Source organism: Alternaria ventricosa (assembly GCF_023758065.1).
Source record: "Alternaria ventricosa strain BMP 2768 chromosome Unknown scaffold_6, whole genome shotgun sequence".
Classification (NCBI taxonomy): domain Eukaryota; kingdom Fungi; phylum Ascomycota; class Dothideomycetes; order Pleosporales; family Pleosporaceae; genus Alternaria; species Alternaria ventricosa.
Genome location: NW_026055686.1, coordinates 932,466 through 952,588, shown reverse-complemented (window position 1 = coordinate 952,588; position 20,123 = coordinate 932,466). Strand labels below are relative to the sequence as shown.

Below are 20,123 nucleotides of genomic sequence, written 5' to 3'. Positions count from 1 at the left end.
CTACTTGAACTCCTTGTCCGGCGTTCTTGAGACTCGCTCCGATAGACAACCCTCGAAGATCTTGTCGGCGGAGGGGGCGATGGACTGAGTTCGATGATCCTTGAACTTGTCCGGCGCGGTGGACTTCTCTCGACCTTCCTGTATGAGTGAGTACGAACAACGTCTGGAGGAGGCCACACCTCGTCGGATCTCGAAGCAAGACTGGGTAGCGGCGGAGGCGGCGCAGGGTACACTTCATCCGACCGTGTTTCCCTTGTGCGAACGATGTCAGGCGGGGGCCAGACTTCACCGGCATACCTGGAAGAGCGGCGAGGACTCAATGAAGAAGTTTTGAGCTTTCGTTCAGCCCTGATTTCTTGTGGCGGTTGCTGAAGTACTCGCAAGCCCAGGCGCGCCTGACTGGACTCCCGTCTGATAATACGTGGACGACTGGGAGAGTATCGCGTGACATAGATCTCCTCTCTATTTTGTCTCCGGCCCCGACGATCGTCATGGTCGATGTCAATGTGGACACATTCTCGCGGCCAGTCGCAGGGTTCCTCGGCCGTACATCTTCTGATGTATCTGTACCTACTGCTTGAACGATGCGAGCTCCCAAGCTTCTTTTTGCACCTTCGACAGGGTGTAGGAATCATAGGCTTGCCAGGAAGGACGGGGTTGTTGCGATGGAAACCTGCGGAGCGCATTTCACCGCAGTGACTGCAGGTGTGACAGAGCATAACTGGCACAGCCACCTCTTCTACCTGCGGGAGTGGTGCTTGTGCTGCGTGTGGTTGTCCATGCTGTTGGTAGTGGTATTGCTCGCTCGTCTGCCTCGATCTTGACTCCATAATCTCCTGCTGCGTGTTGCGTGACGATGGTACCATTGCGCTCGTAAGAGGAGCGGCTCGTCGACGTTCCATACCAGAATCCGGATTGCTATACTGCCAGTCGGCGTTGTACCCTGGCGGAGGCGGTGGTCGTACGTCGTAGCCCTGTGGAATCTGAGCGTGCCCTTGTGGTCCGGCTACTGGCGGTATCTGCTGTTGATCCTGTTGTTGTGACTGAGGGCTCAGAAGCGGTGGTGGGCGCTGTGGGATCCCAAGATGGTTGTACACGCCCTGGCCGTATCCACCCTGCTGTGGGTATCCAGCCTGTTGAGGGTATCCAGCTTGTTGAGGATAGCCTCCCTGGTATCCAGGAAAAGAAGCGACGGACGAGGCAGCCGGCGGAGGCGTGGGTGCTGCGGGAGGGACTCCGAGCCCTTGGAATTGCTACGCGACGGGTAAGCCAGGTTCTATATTTGCTGACGCACTGCGCGCGGGCGTCGAAGAGATGGGGCCGAACATGATTACGTCTATTCTTGCTGTCAGCCAACTTCTGGTCTCAGGCGGCAATGGCGCACTTACACATTGTAAAGATACGAGTTGCCTGGTCGGGCGAAGGAGCCGGGGTACTGAGGAATTGGCTGGCCTTGATCTTGACCTTGCCCATTACTGCCACTGCCGCCAGTGCGGCCCATGTACGACTCGAAGGCCCTTCTCTGTTCTTCGTTCGCCATATTGTGGTTTGAGCAGGTGCGAACGTGCGACTCGAAGGCGGAGGGAAGGCGGAGGACTGGCCCTGGTCGTGGGTCCCACGTGGGCGACCGGGAAAGCGCGAGCAAGTGTTAAGAGGAAGGCGCGACAGAGAGAGATGTGGGGTAAACAAATGATGGTTTGAGAAGCATGTGAGAAAGCATGTCGATGAACGTGGAGTCAAAGTGAAAGAGCAGACGCACAAGCAGAATTGCGCGACTGCGAAACCGCATCTCCAATCATGATAGTCAAACTCACCGCAACTCACCTCAAGGATACCGACGATGGGACTTGAATATTCTTTTATTTCTTCCCAGACGCCCGCCTGCGAACAATGCCAATGTGGCTTCTTATTTGTACAAATGCTATAGATCTCTAGCAAGACTTTGATACGCCCATCATGTCTACTCAACTCTCAATACCCTAGGTCCCTTCCTCTTGGTGGACCGCTTCTTCTTGTGGCCCTTGTCGAACGATACGGCGCTTTGGTGGTCGCGACCAAAGTTGTCAAGATCCTTGACCTTGTAGATCCTGATGATCCAGTTCTCGCTGGTAAAGGCCTCCTCGATGGTGCTGAGCTCGGGGCCTTGAGCGGGAAGACGCGCGCCACGGACACGGTCCTGGGCTTGTCCGGCGGGGAACAGCGCGTTGTAGTTGTAGTAAGACATCTTGTACCTGATCTGCTGTTAGTATCTGCTGGAGTTGGTGGGACTAAATCACTTACATCAAGCTGTTCTTCATGGTGGGGGTGGCCTCCTCGTCCACACGGTACTCGCCTCGTGGAGTGAAGAAGTTGCGCTCCTTGACCTCATCGGGCCAGATGCCCTCGGCAATCCTGACCATCCAGAGGAACTTGTTGATGTCGTCTCCAGAGTAGCCAAGTAGACCACCAAAGACGACCAGTACATAGTCAACCTCGTGTTGACGCATGATGGGGTAGCTGACCTCCTCCCTGGAGCTCATAGCCTTACCGACGGTAGCAATGTGCGTGTTGTTCCAGGTGTTGTTGTCGACAAGGGTAGGGCGGTCGGCCATACCACCGATCTGGTATCCGTAGTCCCACCACGACATGATCTTGGCGTTCTGAGGGGTGTTCTGCCTGAGCCAGTAGTATGCCTCACGGTAGTCATCGATGATGTGCTGGCTACCGTCAGGAAGTCTGGATGCGAGCACGACGGAGGGCGAAGAGTAGGCGTTGGAAGTGACCCATGTGCAGTGCAGAACGAACAGCATTAGGTAAATGGCGGCGGTTCCGGCGACGGTCAGCTTGGAGGCGTACGAGTAGATGCCGACGAGCGGGTTGCGTGTAGATCGGAGACCCTCGGGAAGGATAGCTGCAGCAGCGACTGCAGCGGTATCGGTGCTGCCGTTCTCGGTGACGGGCTTGGGGGTCTTGACATCGAGGTAGGTGTCGAGAATCTGCGAGAAAGCGATTGCCGATGCAACGCAGACAATGGGAGTCAAAGTGAGCATGAGACGGACCATGACACCAGCGAAGTAACTGGCGAGCACAGCGTAGATGACAATGAAGACCTGCTCGTCGGTCAAAGTGCGGAAGCACAGGTAGACACCGGCGGGGAAGAGCCAGATCATCATGTTGAGATCGAAGAAGAAGGCAGGCCATGCGGTAGGCTGGTGCTCGGAGACGGAGGCGATGATGGGAATGTGAATCTTGGCGTATCCGGTGTCCCAGAGCGAATAGAAACGGCCAGTCCAGGGCGCAATGACACCAGAGACGGTCAGAAGCACCAGTCCTCCGACACCGATGAGGAAGACACTCAGAACCAGAGCGCGGAGCAGCGTCTGGAACTGCTTGCCGGGAAGCTGTGCGCGAACCCAGTCGACAAAGGCAACCAGCTGGAGGAGGCCAAAGACACCGAGCGCGGACATGTGCTCGCTACTGCGGATAGGCAGGAAACCGACGAAGGGAATCTGCATACTCGCGAGCGTACCAAGCGCATACCACGAAGTGTAGCTGACGTACAATCTCGGGCTGTATCGTCCCATGCAGATCAAGACGAAAGCGTGCAGGGGCAGCAAGTTGGTGATGAAGACGTATCCACCCCACGCTGACACCATGTATCCGTAGAACAGCGCAGTCAATGCACCCCAGAACATGGATCCGAGCTTGACCGCCTTGATCCATAGGAAGAAGGTGAAGACGAGCAGGAAGATGGCAATGGCCTCGTTATCGTAACTTCCTGCGACGGATCGCGAGATGTAACCGGGGGTGATGCCCATGAAGGCTGCGGCGAGCAGACCGGCCGAGGGCGACGGGACCATCTCGGAGGTCAGGAGGTAGGTTGCGAGCGCGGTAAGACCTGAGAAGGCAGGCGCGAGGAGGACACAGATGTTTCGAATGTCGACGGGCATGGCGAGAGCGCGGAGGGCGTGGTAGATGACACCGCTGGTGACCATCAGTCCGGGGTAGAGAGTACCACCCGTGACTCGTCCAAGAGGGTGCCATGTTCCTGTATTGCTTATCAGTCCATTGTAGCTATATGGTATTGGGGCATGCGGCGGGGATGCGTACGGTCGTCGAACCAGTCCCAGAAGCTGTAGAAGCCATTCTGTACCAGGTATTTCGTCGCTCGGAAGTTGAACCACGGATCGACTGCATTGCATGATCAGTCAATTGCTCCATAACTCCTCAATTGTAGTACTGACATTCGTGGATGATGCTCTCAAAGCGAATTACGGAGAACAGACGACTGCTTACGGCGGCGGCAGCGATGAGGCACAGGATAATCACCCGGAGCAAGCCTCGAGTATTGCGGCCGGTCGCCTGCTTGAGAAGCTGCCCGTCATCTACGGCGGCAGCCATGTTTGCAGGAGAAGTTAAGGAAGGTGAGGTTGTTGGTCGCAAGGCCGCGTCACGGAACTTCTCGAGAGCTATGCTTCATGAGCACACGTTTCCAACTCCACGCCTCGGCATTTGGTTTCGCCGACCTTCAGCACCCCTGTAACGTCATCACCATCACCATGTCCGCGACAGCCACGGTGCGCCATTAAGCATACGGCATTCTTTCACTTTGCGTCGGTTCGCATATGCAAAAATTGTCTACTGGGTGTCTGGATCTGCGCTATGAAATATCACTAGTCCGCGCAAAAGAAATCCATCATGGAAGCCTCCATCTCTTCAACACTGCAAATGGCGCAGACGCGATGGTTGCAGTTGGCGCAAGCAACATCTACAACACCGCAAGGGCTTCGACATGCGCACTGCGTTTGTTAGTACTGTTGCAAACAGCTGAAACAGGTAACTTACACAATAGCGATTTGTTACCATGGTCGTTTGTCTTCGCTTTGGGTATCGCTCGCCATATGCCGAATCTTCTGAACGCTGTCGTTTTATTGGAGTTCCTAGCGCGAAGTCTCCTGCAAGTGGCGAGTGTCGCATAGTTTCCTGGCTTGCCATCGGCATGCCGGGCATGTTGTCTGGAGGAGGAGGACGCGGTCGTGGCTGTGGAACATCGTCATCAGCTTCCCCGACAGCATCCAGATCGCCGTCCTTTCCCCCCTCGTCATCATCGTCAAAGTAGTTCCGCTTCTTCTTCTCTTCTAGAAGCTCCTTCTTCGGTCGGTTCTCCTCAGCACAGATCCAGTCATCGATACTTCTCTTCTCCTTCTCGAAATGACGCGCGATATGATCGAACCGCTCATCCCAAGCTGCATTGCGTCGCTCTCTGAGCGGCACTATATCTTTGCACAGGCCACACCAGAAGGTGACTTGACAGTTCTTGCCAATCCTGCGGAGGTTGACACGCTCTTGAGCAACCTCACACGCCATCTTATGCTGTGTCTCTAGATGGCTCTTGAACGCTCCTTCGCGGTATAGATGCACACCACAGACCTGACCTGTCTGAAGTTCTTGGTCGCAGCGGAAGGCTTCCTGCTGGAAATGCTGACTGTTCTCGTGGCGCTTCCAATCTGACTTTGCGCCAAAGCGTTTGTGGCACTTAGGATATGTGCACCCATAAGGCCTGTTATGTCGCTTGATGTGCTTACGCAGATCGCAGTCACGAGCGACCGCAAATTCGCAGCCAGACATCGGGCATATCTTGTCATTGTTTGAAGAGCTCTTGCTAGAGCGACGTTGTTCTGTGTCGGAGGATCCTGGGCCTTTATTGACAAGCTCAGCCATCATCTTCAACAGTGCATCATTCTTTTCAGACTTCGACGTTTTCCTGTACGTATCGTCGCGATTGGCTTTTTGTATCAACTCCAGTATGCGACTCTCAATGTCCACAGGCTCCGGTAGATGGAAGCGCTGTTCAGCCTTTTTCTTGAGCTCTAGTGCTTGCTGCTCAGCCTTAGTCTGCGGAGCATTGGATAAAGAAGAACCCTGTGAGGACCTTTGAATCTTGAGATGATTACTTCCAGACGCGCCAGGAGCGGTCTTCATAGTAGAAAGAGAGTCTTGTATTCCCGGTGCATTGTGCCGAGAACGAGTCACCTTCGGCACTTTCTGGATACGACTGTTGTGTGGTGCGGAAGTAGGCCCAGGTCCAGAGAGCCGAGATAGTGGCTGTGCTTTTGGCACAAACACGGAGTCCTGGCTTGGCGAAGATAGATACCTGGCATCCTGTATCATGGGAAAGTCCATCATAGAGATGCTGCCCGTCGTTGGGCTTATGGAGAAAGGAATCTCCATGCCAGCTACTGTTGACCCAATGTCCAGGGGTGTGACGATTGGTTTACCCTCCATGGGAGAGTCGGCTGGCCTGGGGCGCCATACCGATCTATCAAAGTCAGCTTAGCTGACTCTTTGAATGTGAAATGTGCAAATCTACCTTTCTACGAGATCAAGTACGTTCTCGTCTTTGTGCATCCTCTCAACATGCTGCTTGAAGTTGTCGAGGCGTGGCCAGATCTTCTCTTTGTTCCTACAATCCTCCACAGCACACTGATAAGACTTCTTGTCAATGTCCTTTCGATGTAGGCTTTTCTGATGCCGCTCAAGATCGTTCGTAGTTGTGAACCCCTCTACTCTTTTGCAGCCGGGTACTTCACACTTGAAGGGTTTACTGTGTTTGAGCATGTGTTTCCTGTCACCTTTCATTAGCACATGGTCATCTTATGGTGATGCCGCATACGCACTTGAACTCTGAGTTACACTTGAGTACTTCTAGGCATTCATGACACGGAAATTCTTTCTTTGACCTCGATCTCCCACTACGACTGCTGACGTGCGATCGCTGATCTGAAGGCCTGCGTGACATCGTAGGCGCCTCGCTTGCTGCAGACTCGACATGCATATTGTCAATGTGTGACATAAAGCTTGCCGATAGTTCCTGATTGATATGATCGGGCTCATTGCTTATAACAGACTTGGTGTTCCGCGAGATGTAACCCTCGTCAGATGGCAAAGCCTGACTATCAACGTCAGATCCCGGACTCCATGGGAACTGAAAATTCACAATCGATCGAGGGGAAAGACTATGAGCACTGCCAGATTGGGAAAGCCTTAGATTGTATGGACTCCATGCTGGCTCTGGCCCTCTACCGGCAGTCGAGCCGTGATAAGAACGGACATAATTCGGATCGAGAAACTCGAAATCCCTGGGCATATGGGCGCTAATGCCATTATCTAATGGAGAGAGATTGGTCTGAGGATGGTTCATGCGATCGAAGCCTCTCGTATGTGGTGCAGTTCTTGGAGTATGTAAGGAGGCTGATGAATTAGACCTTTGGCTCCGTACACTATGTGCACTCCGTGGTTGTTGGGAGAACGTGCTCTGCTGCGTCTGCCCGGGATCAATGTGCAGTACAGGTATTTGGCCTCCATAGTATTGGTTGGGAACCGCAATGTTGTAAGACTGTTGACAGTTCCCGTTCTGGTTGTTGATTGACATGTTCGCTATCATGGGTCAGCATCTTTCGGGGCTGCCTCAGGCATCAACATGCCACCCAATTCATCCCAACCGGCTTTCGAACATGGAAAGAGGCATCATCGTAGTACAACCCTCCGTTCATAAGTACAGACGAGAAGAGAAACAAAAGTATAGAAAAGGCAACAACAACACATACCTCTAATCTCGAATCGTCAGCCTGCTGCGATATGGAAGCCTTACGCCTGCCTCAAGGAACGCCGTACGCAAACCGTTTCAGAGGAACAGGCGCGCAGCTGTGCATTAGTAGAATCCAGCTGCAGCACACCGCCCCAATCTGCTAAGATGACAAGCCAGATGGGTACATGTAACAGGTAATGTGTGTGAGGTCCTCCGTTTCGTGTCCCATGCGCACGGGCATGCGCTGCCTGCCGGTGAGATATGAGGAAAGGCTTGAATACCAAGACGCTGTCACCCCATCGCGTGCACCTGCCCTGCACTGGCTGTATCGGAGGACTTCGATTCGGAATGGGTAAAAAGGGGACTGTAGTATGTCGTCACGGTTTCTTTCCACACGCAGTGGTTATCGCAGTTGTGTGCCTGTGATCGCGATGGCGAGGGTGCGCCGCATGTGGGCGGCCTCTCAGTCCTCCTCGCGCAGGGGCGCTACCAGGAAGGCGACCGGTGCCCTCTTTGCCCTCTTTCTCTTTCTGACAGCTCATTCGTGCTGGGGCTGCACCTAGCGAGCCGTTCACCGAATTGCAGATGGAGGACTCCAAGTTGCGGGTGGCTGTGTCGAGAGCCCTCCATGTGCGTGGGAGACGCATGCAGCCAATCACAGCCCCAGACCGGGTTGCTCCCCGGCGGCGCGATCGATTTAGCACGCCGCGCTGATGTGTGTGACCGGGCGCGGGGGCTGGAAGTTTGAAATAAGTCAAGCATTGTACTCGCGCAAAGGGGTTTTACTGGCGCTGGCGATGGATGTCGTGCAATCACGCCCTTGTGGAGTGGAAGGTACCTACGGGCTTTGAGTGGGTCGCAGCTTCCAGTCTACGATATATCTCACAAATGGTACTGTATCGTATGGAGCGGACAACAAAGCCTGGAGAATCGTGGCATTGAGAAATTGATGCAATTAACGCGCCGATGTCTATAATACCATGCATGCCTATTGCACCACCCGATGCGACAATGTAGTCGATCCAGTTTGAATCCGAAGCGACAGTAGGTATCGTAACGCGTCTAAACCAAATTCGCCTCGTAAACATGAAAACCTCTTCCGCTGTGCAAGAGTGGATATCGTACGAAATCAACGTGAGCCAAAACAAAATCAGATCCTACGCCTATCCTATGGGCGTGTCGATGAAACCCTTCCCATAATCCATCCCCGTCTATTGCTGATGTTGGTATTGATAGTTGTGTTGTGCCGTCAGATACGACATGGCAGGGTAGGTGCTGCCTTGTTGGTAAGACATAGCGTTGTTGATATCGTAACCCATATTCGGCATCTCAGTCGTCAAGCCCTGCGGCTCTTGAGTGTAGTAGGAAGGAAAAGGTGTAGTCGTAGCGTCGACCGGAGAGTCCGTGTACAAGGACTGCTGTTGTTGAACGGTATTAACAGGATTCATGCCATACTGCTGCACCCCGTTCTGCATATTCCCGTTCTGGTATGGCTGACTAGGAATTTGCAGCCCGTTCGTGTAGCCATTGTGTGGCTTCCGAGGGACCTGTAGACCTGGGTAGGTCTGGTTCGTGAAATTCGTGGCATTGTTTGCCACATAGTTCGCATAGCCGCTAGTCTGAGTCGGTGGCGGTGCCATTTGCGGTGGGGGGTAGGTTTGCATCGGTGTAGATCCTGCCTGGGATTTTGTTTCCTGAGGATAAAGACTGTGAGGGTCGATACCAGGTGCATATGCGGCATTAGGATTGTACCGCGACGGGTTGTCTAGTGGCGAGCGGCCCGGAGTAATGGAGAGCTTGCGGCTTTCGGGCAGCTCTACCACGGGGCTAATGATGCTGTCCGCGTTGAGCTGCTTCTGGTCCACAAGCGTAAGAATGGGCATGCTGAGCTGCTCCATGTGTTTTGCCAAGTGAACAGTCAATTTCTTCCAGCTCGTACAGATGTTGCCACAAAACCGGCATGGCTCGTCCTTGGGTAGCTTAGTCGTGTCGCGGCGACATCTTTCGACAATGGCCCAAATGTCATCTGTCTTTGCGTTAGCGAGATCTCAAACAAAGAGACTTGCCCATCTCACCTTGGTCACCAGTTGCTGTCGCGTCTTTGTGAGCGGCTCGGGTACGTTGCCGTGGCTCAGCTATCTTGTGCTCACGAACGAGATGCTGCACGAAGTTGTCCTTGCGATAGCAGGTATGGTTGCAGTCTGCGATCTGACATGTCCAGTTCTCCAGCTGACGGTGTCGCTCGTTCTCATGTCTGACCCAGTCCGCCTTGCGCTTGAACGATTTGGGTTCCCCGCAATTGGGGAAGGTGCACGTGAAAGGCTGTACGTCTTCATGTACATGCTTGGTCCAGTCGGACGGCTTGTAGAACTTTTTGACCTTGAAACACAACGTGCATTCGAACTCGGCTGGTAGGCGCTTGACAGGGGGAAGAGGTACACCTGATGGGAACGCGGCAGGAGCCACATTACCTTCTAGCGGGGGCTCGCCATCGTCGTCGGAAGAACCAGGTGCAGTGACCTGGAAACCGATGAAAGGAGTTTCGGCATCCTTGGCACCGGCTTTCGGAGGGAGTTGCTTCGCCTCACCACCGAGGTCAGTACAAAACTTTGCAGAGGCACAATTCTTATGCTGTACGGCGTTGAGATGCTTGACCTTGAACTCCAATAATCTCTTGTATCTGCGCATTTGCTCCTGGGTGATACGCTCAACCATGAAATCAGCCAGGCGTGGGTTCAGTTGTCTAGCATGACTTCTAAAGCCGTCGTACGTTGGGACAATGGGATCGGTGCGGACCGTGAGATCCATACTAACGGGGTCTTGGTCATCTTCATCATCGTCTCCAGCTGGACTTGGCTGTGCGGAAGGCTTCGTGGCCTCTGTGTCCGCGAGCGGTGAAGCTAACATAGGCATCGGTGGACCTCCGTGCTGCGTCATCAGCTCAGCCAGCCCAGGCGATCTCCCTCTCCCGATATCGCTCCTGCTTCGAGTACGTCTGATGGCATTTTTGGGACCTTTGTACCACGGGCCCGCTGCCGCAGACAGACCTACTGAACTAAGTTGTCCCCCGTCCTTGCTATGACTGCTTAGGTTTGTATCAACTCGAGGAGATTTTGGACGACCCCAACTACCTATACGTTTCGGCTTCTCAATGATGGGCTCCTTGGACTTGTCCGAGGCTGCATCAGACTGCTGCACTGGTATACTGCCCTTGCGCTTGAGTATATTGCTTGGTGTACGTTTGGGTAGAATGTTTTCCAAGAAGCTGGGCCGCCGTTGTCGCTCCTTGCTCTTTCTTGGCTCGGGTTCGATGACTTTGATAACACCGGGAGCTGCACGTATGCTACCAATATCAGACTCGCTGAGACGGCGTGAGCCAACAGTTGCCGCAAGTGAAGCTTGTTCAACGTCCTTCGCTCGAACCAAGAAGCGCATCATCGCAGCATTGGATGTGGGCGGCTGATATCGAGCCGATGGGTTTGGCGGGTGTGGCTGCAACGGTCCATCTACCCATGGCTTGACAGCAGTACCATCCTTTGGTATAAGTTCTTGTGTCGGAGGAAAGTACGAGTTTTCTATATGGCTTGCGTTGATATCGATCGCAGCGGGTGGGGATTCAGGTTCTGCCGACTCATCATCGTCGTAATCGTAGTCGCCGTAATCGCTTCGTTCGTCAATGTAAACCCCAGGTCCAGGTATGCCCGAATCATCTATACGGTCGAAGTTGGTACGCACACCCAGCCCGAAGCTATCTGGGAGAGCCCGGCGTTGAATGTCGTTGTGGCTCTTCGCTCGACGACGACCCGGGATGGGCTTGAGTAGATTGTTCGAAGGCCCTACGTCGCCTGCCTCGCTTCCGACCTCACTCTTAGTGAGCCACTCCTGCACTTCAAGCTTCTTCTCATCCTTCGAGCGTTGCTCTGCAATTTCCTCTATGCTGGGGATCCAGGCGTCACCCATCCGGCGGCGCTCGTCAGGGTTAATACCGTTCTGCCCCGACTGTCCTGTCGTGAGCCAGGAGCCGTCCTCGTTGCGATCGGGTCCACGGACTCCTGGTCGCGAATGCAGGTTCTCGTGAGGCTCCGCTTCACCATCCGAATCATCGTTATGCGCATACGGCGATAGGTGATTACCGGAATGACGACTACCATAGCTGTGCTTGCTGACAGGCATGCTGTTGTCGGAACGCGAAGGCGAATCTTCTCTGCTATAGTTTTCCACACGTACAATGGGACTCGTCAAATGTCGCGTGAGGGGCCTTGGGTTTGCCATTGGCACGTTTCCAGGACTATTCGTTAGAGCTGGGCTGTGCGTTTGCTTGATAGGTGTTGTATGCGGTAGATGATTCGCCTGGTTTGGCGGCGTCGACATGTTCCCGTTGTACTGCATAGAGGGGAAGGCTGAGCTCTCATCGCCTAGTGCCGGACTGGAATTGTTCGTCGCACTGGGCGACATCAATTGATGGTGCGGGTTTAGCGAAGTGTTACTGAGGTGGTTGCTTGGCTGAGCGTTGTACGTGTTCAGCGTCCCTGATGTCAAGGCTGACATGTCAACATGCTCTTGGAATGCCGGAAAATTACTGGCCGAACCGTTATCGGCAAAGGTCAGCCCAGAGAATTCATCGAGAACGTGTGCATTGAAATTTGGCGTTGCATAAGCGCTGAGATCGTGGTGACTGGGATCGCTCATGTAACCCGTTTCTGGGCTAAAATGCTCAACTGAATGTGAGGGCGAGATGTTCTGTCCGTTTCCGTAGTAGGACCCCGGAGAAAGACCGTAGTTTGGAGCTTGATTGTAGGCATTCGGTGGTGGATATGACATGTCCGGATGTAATGAGGAGTCGAGAGAGGATCCAACGTTAGGAGTGAAGATGGATTCCTGCCCAGGGGTGCTGGATGAGGGAAGCGATACCATGGACCCATCGTAAACCATGGATGCAGGCTCTGCAGAGTATGTGAATGTGCCTTGCGCGTCTGGCATCAGGAAGTTGCCGCCAGTAGGCGCAAGTTGATAGCCGCTAGTCTGCACATCCTGAGGGTGGCGTGGCTGACGCCGAGGGTCCTGGTAGGGCTGTGTATGCGTATCGACTGCTTGCATGATTACTTTCGCTGTAACGAACAACCTGAAAGTGGAGTCGATAGTAGATTAGGTCGCGACGATTAACAAATGATTGCGACGGGCAGGTGGTGTGGAGGGTAACGTGACTGTAGCCAGCGCTGCTTAGGGCGGCATAGTGCTGCCTGGAGGTTACTGATGTTGAATATTGCGAAAGTCAGAAAACCAGATGAGGGGAAAGTGTCGCAGCGCGTCCAGTTACCCAGATAGGTTGGTGGGATGGCGGAACGAGGGAGAGAAATATCGCAGTGCGGCTGAAAGCGAAAGAGGACAGGCTGCTGTAGCTTGAAGCTGGATGGCGATCTGCCTCGCACAGGACGGAAGTTTGGAGCCGTTGAGGCTAGAGGCAGTGCCGGCACTCTACGATGTTGACAGCTTCAGGGTGGGTCGCGAGCGAAATCGGGAGACGGCGCGCGCGAACAACAGAGAAGCGGCGTAAAGTGCTCGGATGGTTGGTAGAAACAGAGTGGAATTCGATGTCGACGGTGGAGCCAGCGGCAGCAACGAGCGAAAGTCGAGGCACCGGTCAAGGCTGATTCCCCCCAAGATCTCCAGAATGGTAAGACCGGGGTAGAGCGATGCACGCCAAGCAGAAGTTCGCCGTCTCGAAACAATGTGGGCGCAGGCAGTCCAGATGTCTATGAAGTCGTGAGAAAGAGGCAGAACGACCGAAAACAAGCGCGACGGCGCGACGGTAGCTGTGAGCTTGACTGGCGTCTCGAGGCAGATTTGCAGATGCGTGACACGCTCTTGGCAGGCTTGATACAAACGGCACAGCCTCAGTTGCTATACAGAAGCGGGAGCAGGGGGCTGAACATGGGGCGAGCGGGTGGCTATGCTTCAAGATGATATCCTCATGGCGAATTCAACCTGCTATGTGTGATGCTTGTAGTAACTCCTGTCATCAGATTCTACTGAGGCGGTTACTCCAAACCGCGCTCGAGGTGCGAAACATGCAGCGGCCTTTGTTGTGCGCCCGCGTAGGCTGGCGCTTAGCTGTTTAGCAGCCGAACGCTGATGCTATATAAAGGCCGGCTAAGCCTGGAATTGCTCTTCTGGAGAGCATGCCAGCGACGTAGCAAGCCTGCTAGTGATCAGACGCGTGCGATGGACAACACGGACGAGGTCGCGCTGTTGTTCGCTTTGCTGATTTGCGAATGTCGCGATATGACGGCATATAGTAGCATGGACTGCCTTGCATGATCAGCGATTCAGCCACGCCTAGAGATGAAGCTTTCCTAGCCACGTCGCAAGCGGATAAGGTAGTGGCTGGCCCCAGTTTTGGATTATGAGCGAGGCCGGATGGTCTCCCGGGCTGTTGTGGGGCTCACGGGAATATGGCGAAGGAGCACATCGACCTGCTGTCTTCAGCGTACACTACCTTGATCTAGGCTAGGTCTCGAGAATTATGCTGTCATATCGCTGCGGGCGAGTAGTATGGCGGAAATGGCAGGATCGCTTCGCCTGGAAACGATACATGTATAGTGCGCCGCACTCATAGGTTGTGATATATAGCTGCGAGTGCCGCATACTGTGGTAGACGCCGAAGCCACGAGTGACAGCAATGGTCTGATTTCAGTGGCCATGAAACGCGCCGCTTGATCTAGCGGGCTATGCATATAGCCCTCATCGCGAGATTGTTTAAGAAGCAGTCGAGTTGGCATCCCGGCGCCAGGTGAGACGCAGCCGCAGGCAGAAGATCCGAGCCAGGCTCTAAATGTCGCAACAGCTTTTCGAGTACTACTACCGGAACATGTAAGGTACCCGGAATGAGGGTCTTGCAGATGTTGTGTCGATCCAGGGCGGGCGATCGCAAAAGCTGACGTCACTGCAGACCTCTCTCACGGACTTTTGATGCCATCGCGAAATGGAGCGTACCTGGTATTGAAGTGCTTGTGCAGGTTGGATGTACCGAACATGTACTGCAGATGTCCGCTTACCAAATAGTGAGGCCAGGACGGGTAAAAGCAGCCTCAAGCCGACGGAGTAATTCCTTTGCGAGCCTTGGAATCTCTGTCGAAGAAAGTCCGCTGGCACTGGGCGCATCGGGGCATGGGATGTAGGGTGTGTCTGATTGATGAGGCTCGGAGATGGGGCTAACCATTTCCATGGTCGCGATCCAGGCGTGCGGGCAATCGCAACCGGTGTGTCTAACGGCAGTCACCCTTCGGTGGAGCGGAGGCTAACAACAGCAGCATCCACTCTTTCTGCAGCACCGCTGGACGCGAAAATGGAACGAGATGTGCCTCAGAGCGCTTCTTCTTCCTCTTCCTTTTTCACTCTCTTCCTACAGTCCGCCAATTGTCGCTTCCTCCTTTCCCCGCATCTGCGTCAGCGAATTTCTGCGCGTCACTGGCCACATTCGCATGTGATAGCATCACCAGACGGAGCCCGCACCCTACACGCAGCACGAACGGCATCACAGAGCATTGGGGCGTTGCACAACACCTGATACAACTGTGCTAGCGGCAAACGTCTGAAGTGTACGGGCTTCTGCAAAACAATAAAGACGCGAAAAGCACAAAGCCTACGAAACGTCCTAGGCTTGTCTATTACGGCGTCTTGCTTAGGAGTAATCGACTCTCCGATCGCAGTACCAGATACTATACGCCCCTTGTATCCTCGAGTGGGTACAATCAGCGCGATCAAACTTTCACACCATACCCAACCTACCTCTTCACACCGCTGCCATGCCTGGGCTCAACGAAATCATCCCACGGCCCGATTCGAGGGAACTTCTCCCGCCACTGCTAGCCTGTCTGTCGACAGCAAATGCTTCCAAAGACGTACCTCCGGGTCTTCTACCCCTCCTATCGCCTATCCTCCGTCAACGTGTACAGCTTCTATCTTCCAACGAGTGGTTGTCGCTGTTGTGCTGGGACCGAGACATCGCTTCACGACTACCGCAAATCATCGAGAAGATAAACGTCGAACCTCACCCAGCTTCCGGAGAGATTGAATTGGAGGAACCAGATCAGATACTGTACCGACGGTCAGACCCCGAGACCCTACACGCCAAGTTGATACTGGGTGAATATGGAATCATCCCAACATATCTCTGGTGCACAGGTGGAGAAGGCGGAAGCCGCTGGCTACTGGCTGAGCTGAGAGGCACAGAAGACGTTGACGACGGCACCGAGTGGTTCGAGAACGTTCCCACTGCTGACGAGGCTGGCTTCAGGCGAAAGTCTGTGTCGGTCAAGAGCAACGGCGTCGCACCCTACCAAGCCGTGGTTCAACCCGAACCCGCTGCGGAGGAAGCAGAAGAAGAGGACGACGGGTCTTACTGGGCTGCATACGACCAGACGCCCGGACGAACACCACAGCCTAGGCGATCCCCCGCGCCAGGAACCAGCGGCCGAACGCAGATCGGGCCGTCGCAGTCAGAGCTCGAGTACTTCGAGCGCTACGCGTCGGAAGTGCAGCCAGCGCTCGATGCGCACGACCCAGACGAAGAGGAGCCCGCAGCTGGCGAGTCGACACTCAATGGCAACGCTCTCAGCTACACGCGCGAACCGCAGACCGAACCCCTCGACACATCGAACCTGGGCCCGAACGGCTACGACTCGTCGATGCCACCGGCGTACACAAGCGGTCTCCTGAACGGCAGCGGCGTTCATGGCAACGACAGCGCGGTGCATCTCGAGTCCATTGAGCAGGACCAAGGCGCTACCGCAAACGCCCTGAGCCACCCCCGGCCCTCTTCTTCGGCATCAACCAACTCGGTCGAGAGGCTAGAGCGAAAGGCAGAAAACTACAGCCAGGCCGAGCTTGCGATCAAGCAACACATCAGCACAGATATCAAGAGCCTGTTTCGGTTGGCGAGAGCATCGGGCATAGACAGGGAGGAGTTTGAGAGAATTATTCAGAGGGAGCTTGAGGTATTGCCCATGCTTGAACAGGAGATGTCATAAATTGGGCCATGTAGGAGGGCCAGATTGGATAGTAGGAAACGACCAAGAGGTCAGTTTCATGGGCATTTGTTGGCGTTTAACATAGCTTAGCCATTGCATAGTATTCCTAGATAGCGAATATGACGTCCGCAGCAAAGAGAGGCCTCCTGAATGCCCCACCAAACCATTGTGACGCTTTTGCCGTTCCTCGAAAGCAAGATGGTCCACGTGAAACTGTCGACACCTTAACGCCAGTCTCTTTCCTTCCTGAGCCTTAACCGTCCTTGTATGATCCTCTATCGCCGTCTCTGCGCATCGCCACTCGCGAATTTGGCACCACTTGCTTTGAGCTGCTGCAAGATGTCCACCGCATTCGAGCTGTTCAGGTTCATCGTCTGGTCCATGCCCGCACTTCCGCGACCGATCTCCTCTACCACGTTGTTGGGGTCCGCAGCGCCGATCACCGGAACTTCAGAAGCGAGCCATTGCTGGAAGGGTTTCGCGACAAAGTAGCCATCCGAGGTAAACCACCGGGTCAGGGGCGCGCGGATATGGATCGTCTGTTTGGGATTCGAGGCGTAGGGGGCGGGTGTGAAGACGACGTCGCACTCGTAGATTGGGATGTGCTTCTTCGTGGAGGAAGATATCCTCACCTTGATGTTGTCAGTATTGCTTAACACATGGGTACGGAAATGGGGCATGTGAACATACCCTGCCTGTCTTGCCCTCTCCCTCATACACTACACCCTTCTCCACAAACCATAGCCAATAGCTGAATGCGGTGTTCAACAGAAAGTATGCGACGACAGCAGGCAGTGTGTAGGGCTTGCTGGCTTCCCAACCAAACTTCCAGTCGTAGTAGAAGAGTGCGCCGGCGATGGTGACGGCTGTGTAGCCGAGGACTAACCGCACATCGGTCTGTGTGTGGATCTGCTTGAACTTGAGGCTGTTGAGGTAGTTGGGGAGAGCGTCGTCGGTCGTGTTCTTGAGGTCTGGTCGCGAGTATTAGATATGGTCTGTAGGCGAATGCGTACATGGTTGTGGTGACGGGAATGGAAGCATACCGGCGAGGGAGTGGACTGCGATTTTCTGTGTTGCCGACATGTTGAAGTTGTGATTGTGTCTTTTCTATAATCACAACGAGAGTAGAGGTAGTCGTAAAGCCTGGGGCTCGTTGCGCAGTTGGTGATGTAGCTTTGGACACCTTTCCATAAGCGCAAAGCGCGGACCCTGGTCTCACAACATCCCGCCGGAGCCTCAGCGGCGAGCTATCATTGTCGAGCAACAACCACCACCACCGACCTTCACCTCCCACACCCCCTCCGCATCCCGCGCATCTCTCTACTACCGGCACCATGGGACAGCCTGTAGTTCAGACGATCCATCGGGATCCCGCCCTGTTGTACGTTCTGGTGTTTGCGGATACATGACGAAGATGGCTGATAATTCTACAGTTGGTGGATTCTGCTCCCCATTACAGTGGTCATGGTACAGTGCACTCAATTCTTCTGAATGTACAAGATGCTAACATAGACATAGGTCTTGACAGGCATCCTCCGCCACTACGCAATGACACTCCTCCAGTCGACCCCGAAGAAACACGACCTCGCCAAGATCCGCCAACAGCGCTCCCTCGTGCGCGGCGTCAACCTGCGCACGAATGCCCAGGTCCTCTCGCCCGGTTCCTTCGCGACCCGTAAAGCCTACATGGTGCAGGCCTACCAGGAAGGAAAGTTTTTGGCTGAGCCGGAGCTGAGGGGGAAACCCAGACCGAATCCCATGAGTGATCCTGCGGCTATGGAGGGCATGATGGGCATGATGAAGGGGCAGATGACGATGATGATCCCGCAGACTCTGATCATGGGATGGATCAATGCCTTCTTCTCTGGCTTCGTTATCAGTAAGTCTGCCTTTCTATAAATACTCCTGCATTCTAGGGGAAAGCGGCTCGCGATCAAGAGTATTCTTGTGTCCCGAGATCCTTCAGACGACAAGACCGAGTCTCACATGAAGCCGAGCGAGCTTGAGTCTTCCCGTGTTCGTTGGTCGGATGTCTATGCCGGAGTACATGTTGCGTGGCCTTTCGCTTTGCCTAGCTCTAAAGCAGTTCCTACGTGCGCTATCTTCTAGGGCGAAGCGAGTGGCTGGTCTCTTGTATGCGTCGGCATGATGCTTGCGAATAGTTGGCGCGGTTGGTCGGCATATTCTGACATTCGGCTGCTCCCGAGCTGTAAAAGCAAATCTGATCTCTTGCTAACCGATATGCACAGTGAAACTACCCTTCCCGTTGACCCCACAATTCAAGTCCATGCTGCAATCTGGAGTTGGCACGCGTGACCTGGACGTCAGATGGGTGTCTAGTTTGTCATGGTATTTCCTGACTTTGTTCGGGCTCCAGCCCGTCTATAACTTCATTTTGGGGAACAACAATGGTATGTTGGGAAGAGCATTTGCCTACTCAGGTCAAGTCAGTCAAGCTAACTGTATTATTGAAAGCTGCCAATCAAGTCTCTCAGCAGATGGCCATGGCCAACCCAGGCGCGGGCGGCATGATGGGTCCTGAGCAGGATCCGGATAAGCTGTTCCTCAACGAAGCCGAGAATCTGGAGGTGCTAGAGCATCGATGGATATTGGAGGGCATTGAAGACCGCCTTGTTGCCAAACTTGGAGCATGATGCCGACACAGGGCATCAGTTGCTGGCCATAGCACCGCCATGGCGTTCATAGATATCTAGAAAGGGCCCACAAAGCTAGTATCCCGCGTTGACTTTGCGCAAAGACCCCCGATACAGACCACCGGCACGAGATAGCTAATTTCTATGACCATCATCTTATCCCATTCGTACGGCTTTTGCGGTCAGCCATGGCCGTGTGGCTTGCGAGCCATGTGCGGGGATAGCATGCCAAGAACAGTGCATCTCCTGCGTCTCGCTATTTCCAGACTCTCGAACATCTTGCAATCCCTGCGCAGAGCCGCCGGATAATGTTTTGACACTTTGACAGCAAACAAGCTGTGAAGATAGTCACGTCGTCTCACCCCCGCGCCGACGCAGGGGCAGCGCAAAGTCATCCGAGTGGGCTGTTCTCGACTTGCGACGGCGCACAAGCGTCGAGTCCTTCTAATCCACCTACAGGTCCCCGCCACCACTCGCCAGTCTCCATCACCAAAGACACGGGACGCACCGCCCCCAATGCGCCCGGAAAGCCCAGGACACTGGAAGCTCTTGCCGGCCAAACCCCTTTGCGGATCGAGCTTGATGCCTGAGCCGTGAGGCGACAACACGAATGCACTGGAGGGTGCATACAGCCGTCGAAACAGCCCAGGCGCATCCGCTCGCTATCTCTACTGCCACTCATGGGATGATAGCATCATCATTAGTGCCATGATGCTGCCTTCCAGCAACGTACGACAACTGCTTTGACAGGGAAACCATGCTTCGCCCTATCTTGATGCCTAAATCGAGTGTCCTGAGCCAAATGCGCCCCAGCTGGTGAGCCACTGTGCAGCGGCTCCCAATGAGAGTCTGTGATACTGCACCCTCCGACCG

General features: G+C 54.3%; 5 protein-coding genes across 5 annotated transcripts; 2 read left to right on the top strand and 3 right to left on the bottom strand.

Annotated features, from left to right (window-relative positions):
- On the bottom strand, positions 1-6,597 carry J4E93_004405 (uncharacterized protein; the record flags this gene model as incomplete). Its single annotated transcript, XM_049342333.1, has 11 exons — positions 1-138; positions 735-1,031; positions 1,327-1,336; positions 1,389-1,522; positions 1,979-2,231; positions 2,281-4,027; positions 4,090-4,170; positions 4,224-4,364; positions 4,772-4,778; positions 4,825-6,298; positions 6,350-6,597. The coding sequence occupies 11 exons, from the start codon at positions 6,595-6,597 to the stop codon at positions 1-3; spliced, it is 4,530 nt and encodes a 1,509-aa protein (XP_049200485.1).
- Positions 6,598-8,778: 2,181 nt separating this feature from the next.
- J4E93_004404 (uncharacterized protein) lies at positions 8,779-12,664 on the bottom strand (the record flags this gene model as incomplete). Its single annotated transcript, XM_049342332.1, has 4 exons — positions 8,779-9,593; positions 9,643-11,855; positions 11,937-12,096; positions 12,157-12,664. The coding sequence occupies 4 exons, from the start codon at positions 12,662-12,664 to the stop codon at positions 8,779-8,781; spliced, it is 3,696 nt and encodes a 1,231-aa protein (XP_049200484.1).
- A 2,708-nt stretch (positions 12,665-15,372) lies between these two features.
- On the top strand, positions 15,373-16,596 carry J4E93_004403 (uncharacterized protein; the record flags this gene model as incomplete). The annotated part of the gene is made up of 1 exon (XM_049342331.1): positions 15,373-16,596. One exon carries the CDS (start codon positions 15,373-15,375, stop codon positions 16,594-16,596), a length of 1,224 nt encoding a protein of 407 aa, XP_049200483.1.
- Positions 16,597-16,871: 275 nt separating this feature from the next.
- J4E93_004402 (uncharacterized protein) lies at positions 16,872-17,679 on the bottom strand (the record flags this gene model as incomplete). Its single annotated transcript, XM_049342330.1, has 3 exons — positions 16,872-17,228; positions 17,287-17,567; positions 17,640-17,679. The coding sequence occupies 3 exons, from the start codon at positions 17,677-17,679 to the stop codon at positions 16,872-16,874; spliced, it is 678 nt and encodes a 225-aa protein (XP_049200482.1).
- Positions 17,680-17,930: 251 nt separating this feature from the next.
- On the top strand, positions 17,931-19,250 carry J4E93_004401 (uncharacterized protein; the record flags this gene model as incomplete). The annotated part of the gene is made up of 5 exons (XM_049342329.1): positions 17,931-17,977; positions 18,030-18,063; positions 18,115-18,475; positions 18,846-19,007; positions 19,072-19,250. 5 exons carry the CDS (start codon positions 17,931-17,933, stop codon positions 19,248-19,250), a joined length of 783 nt encoding a protein of 260 aa, XP_049200481.1.
- Between the last annotated feature and the right edge of the window lie 873 nt (positions 19,251-20,123).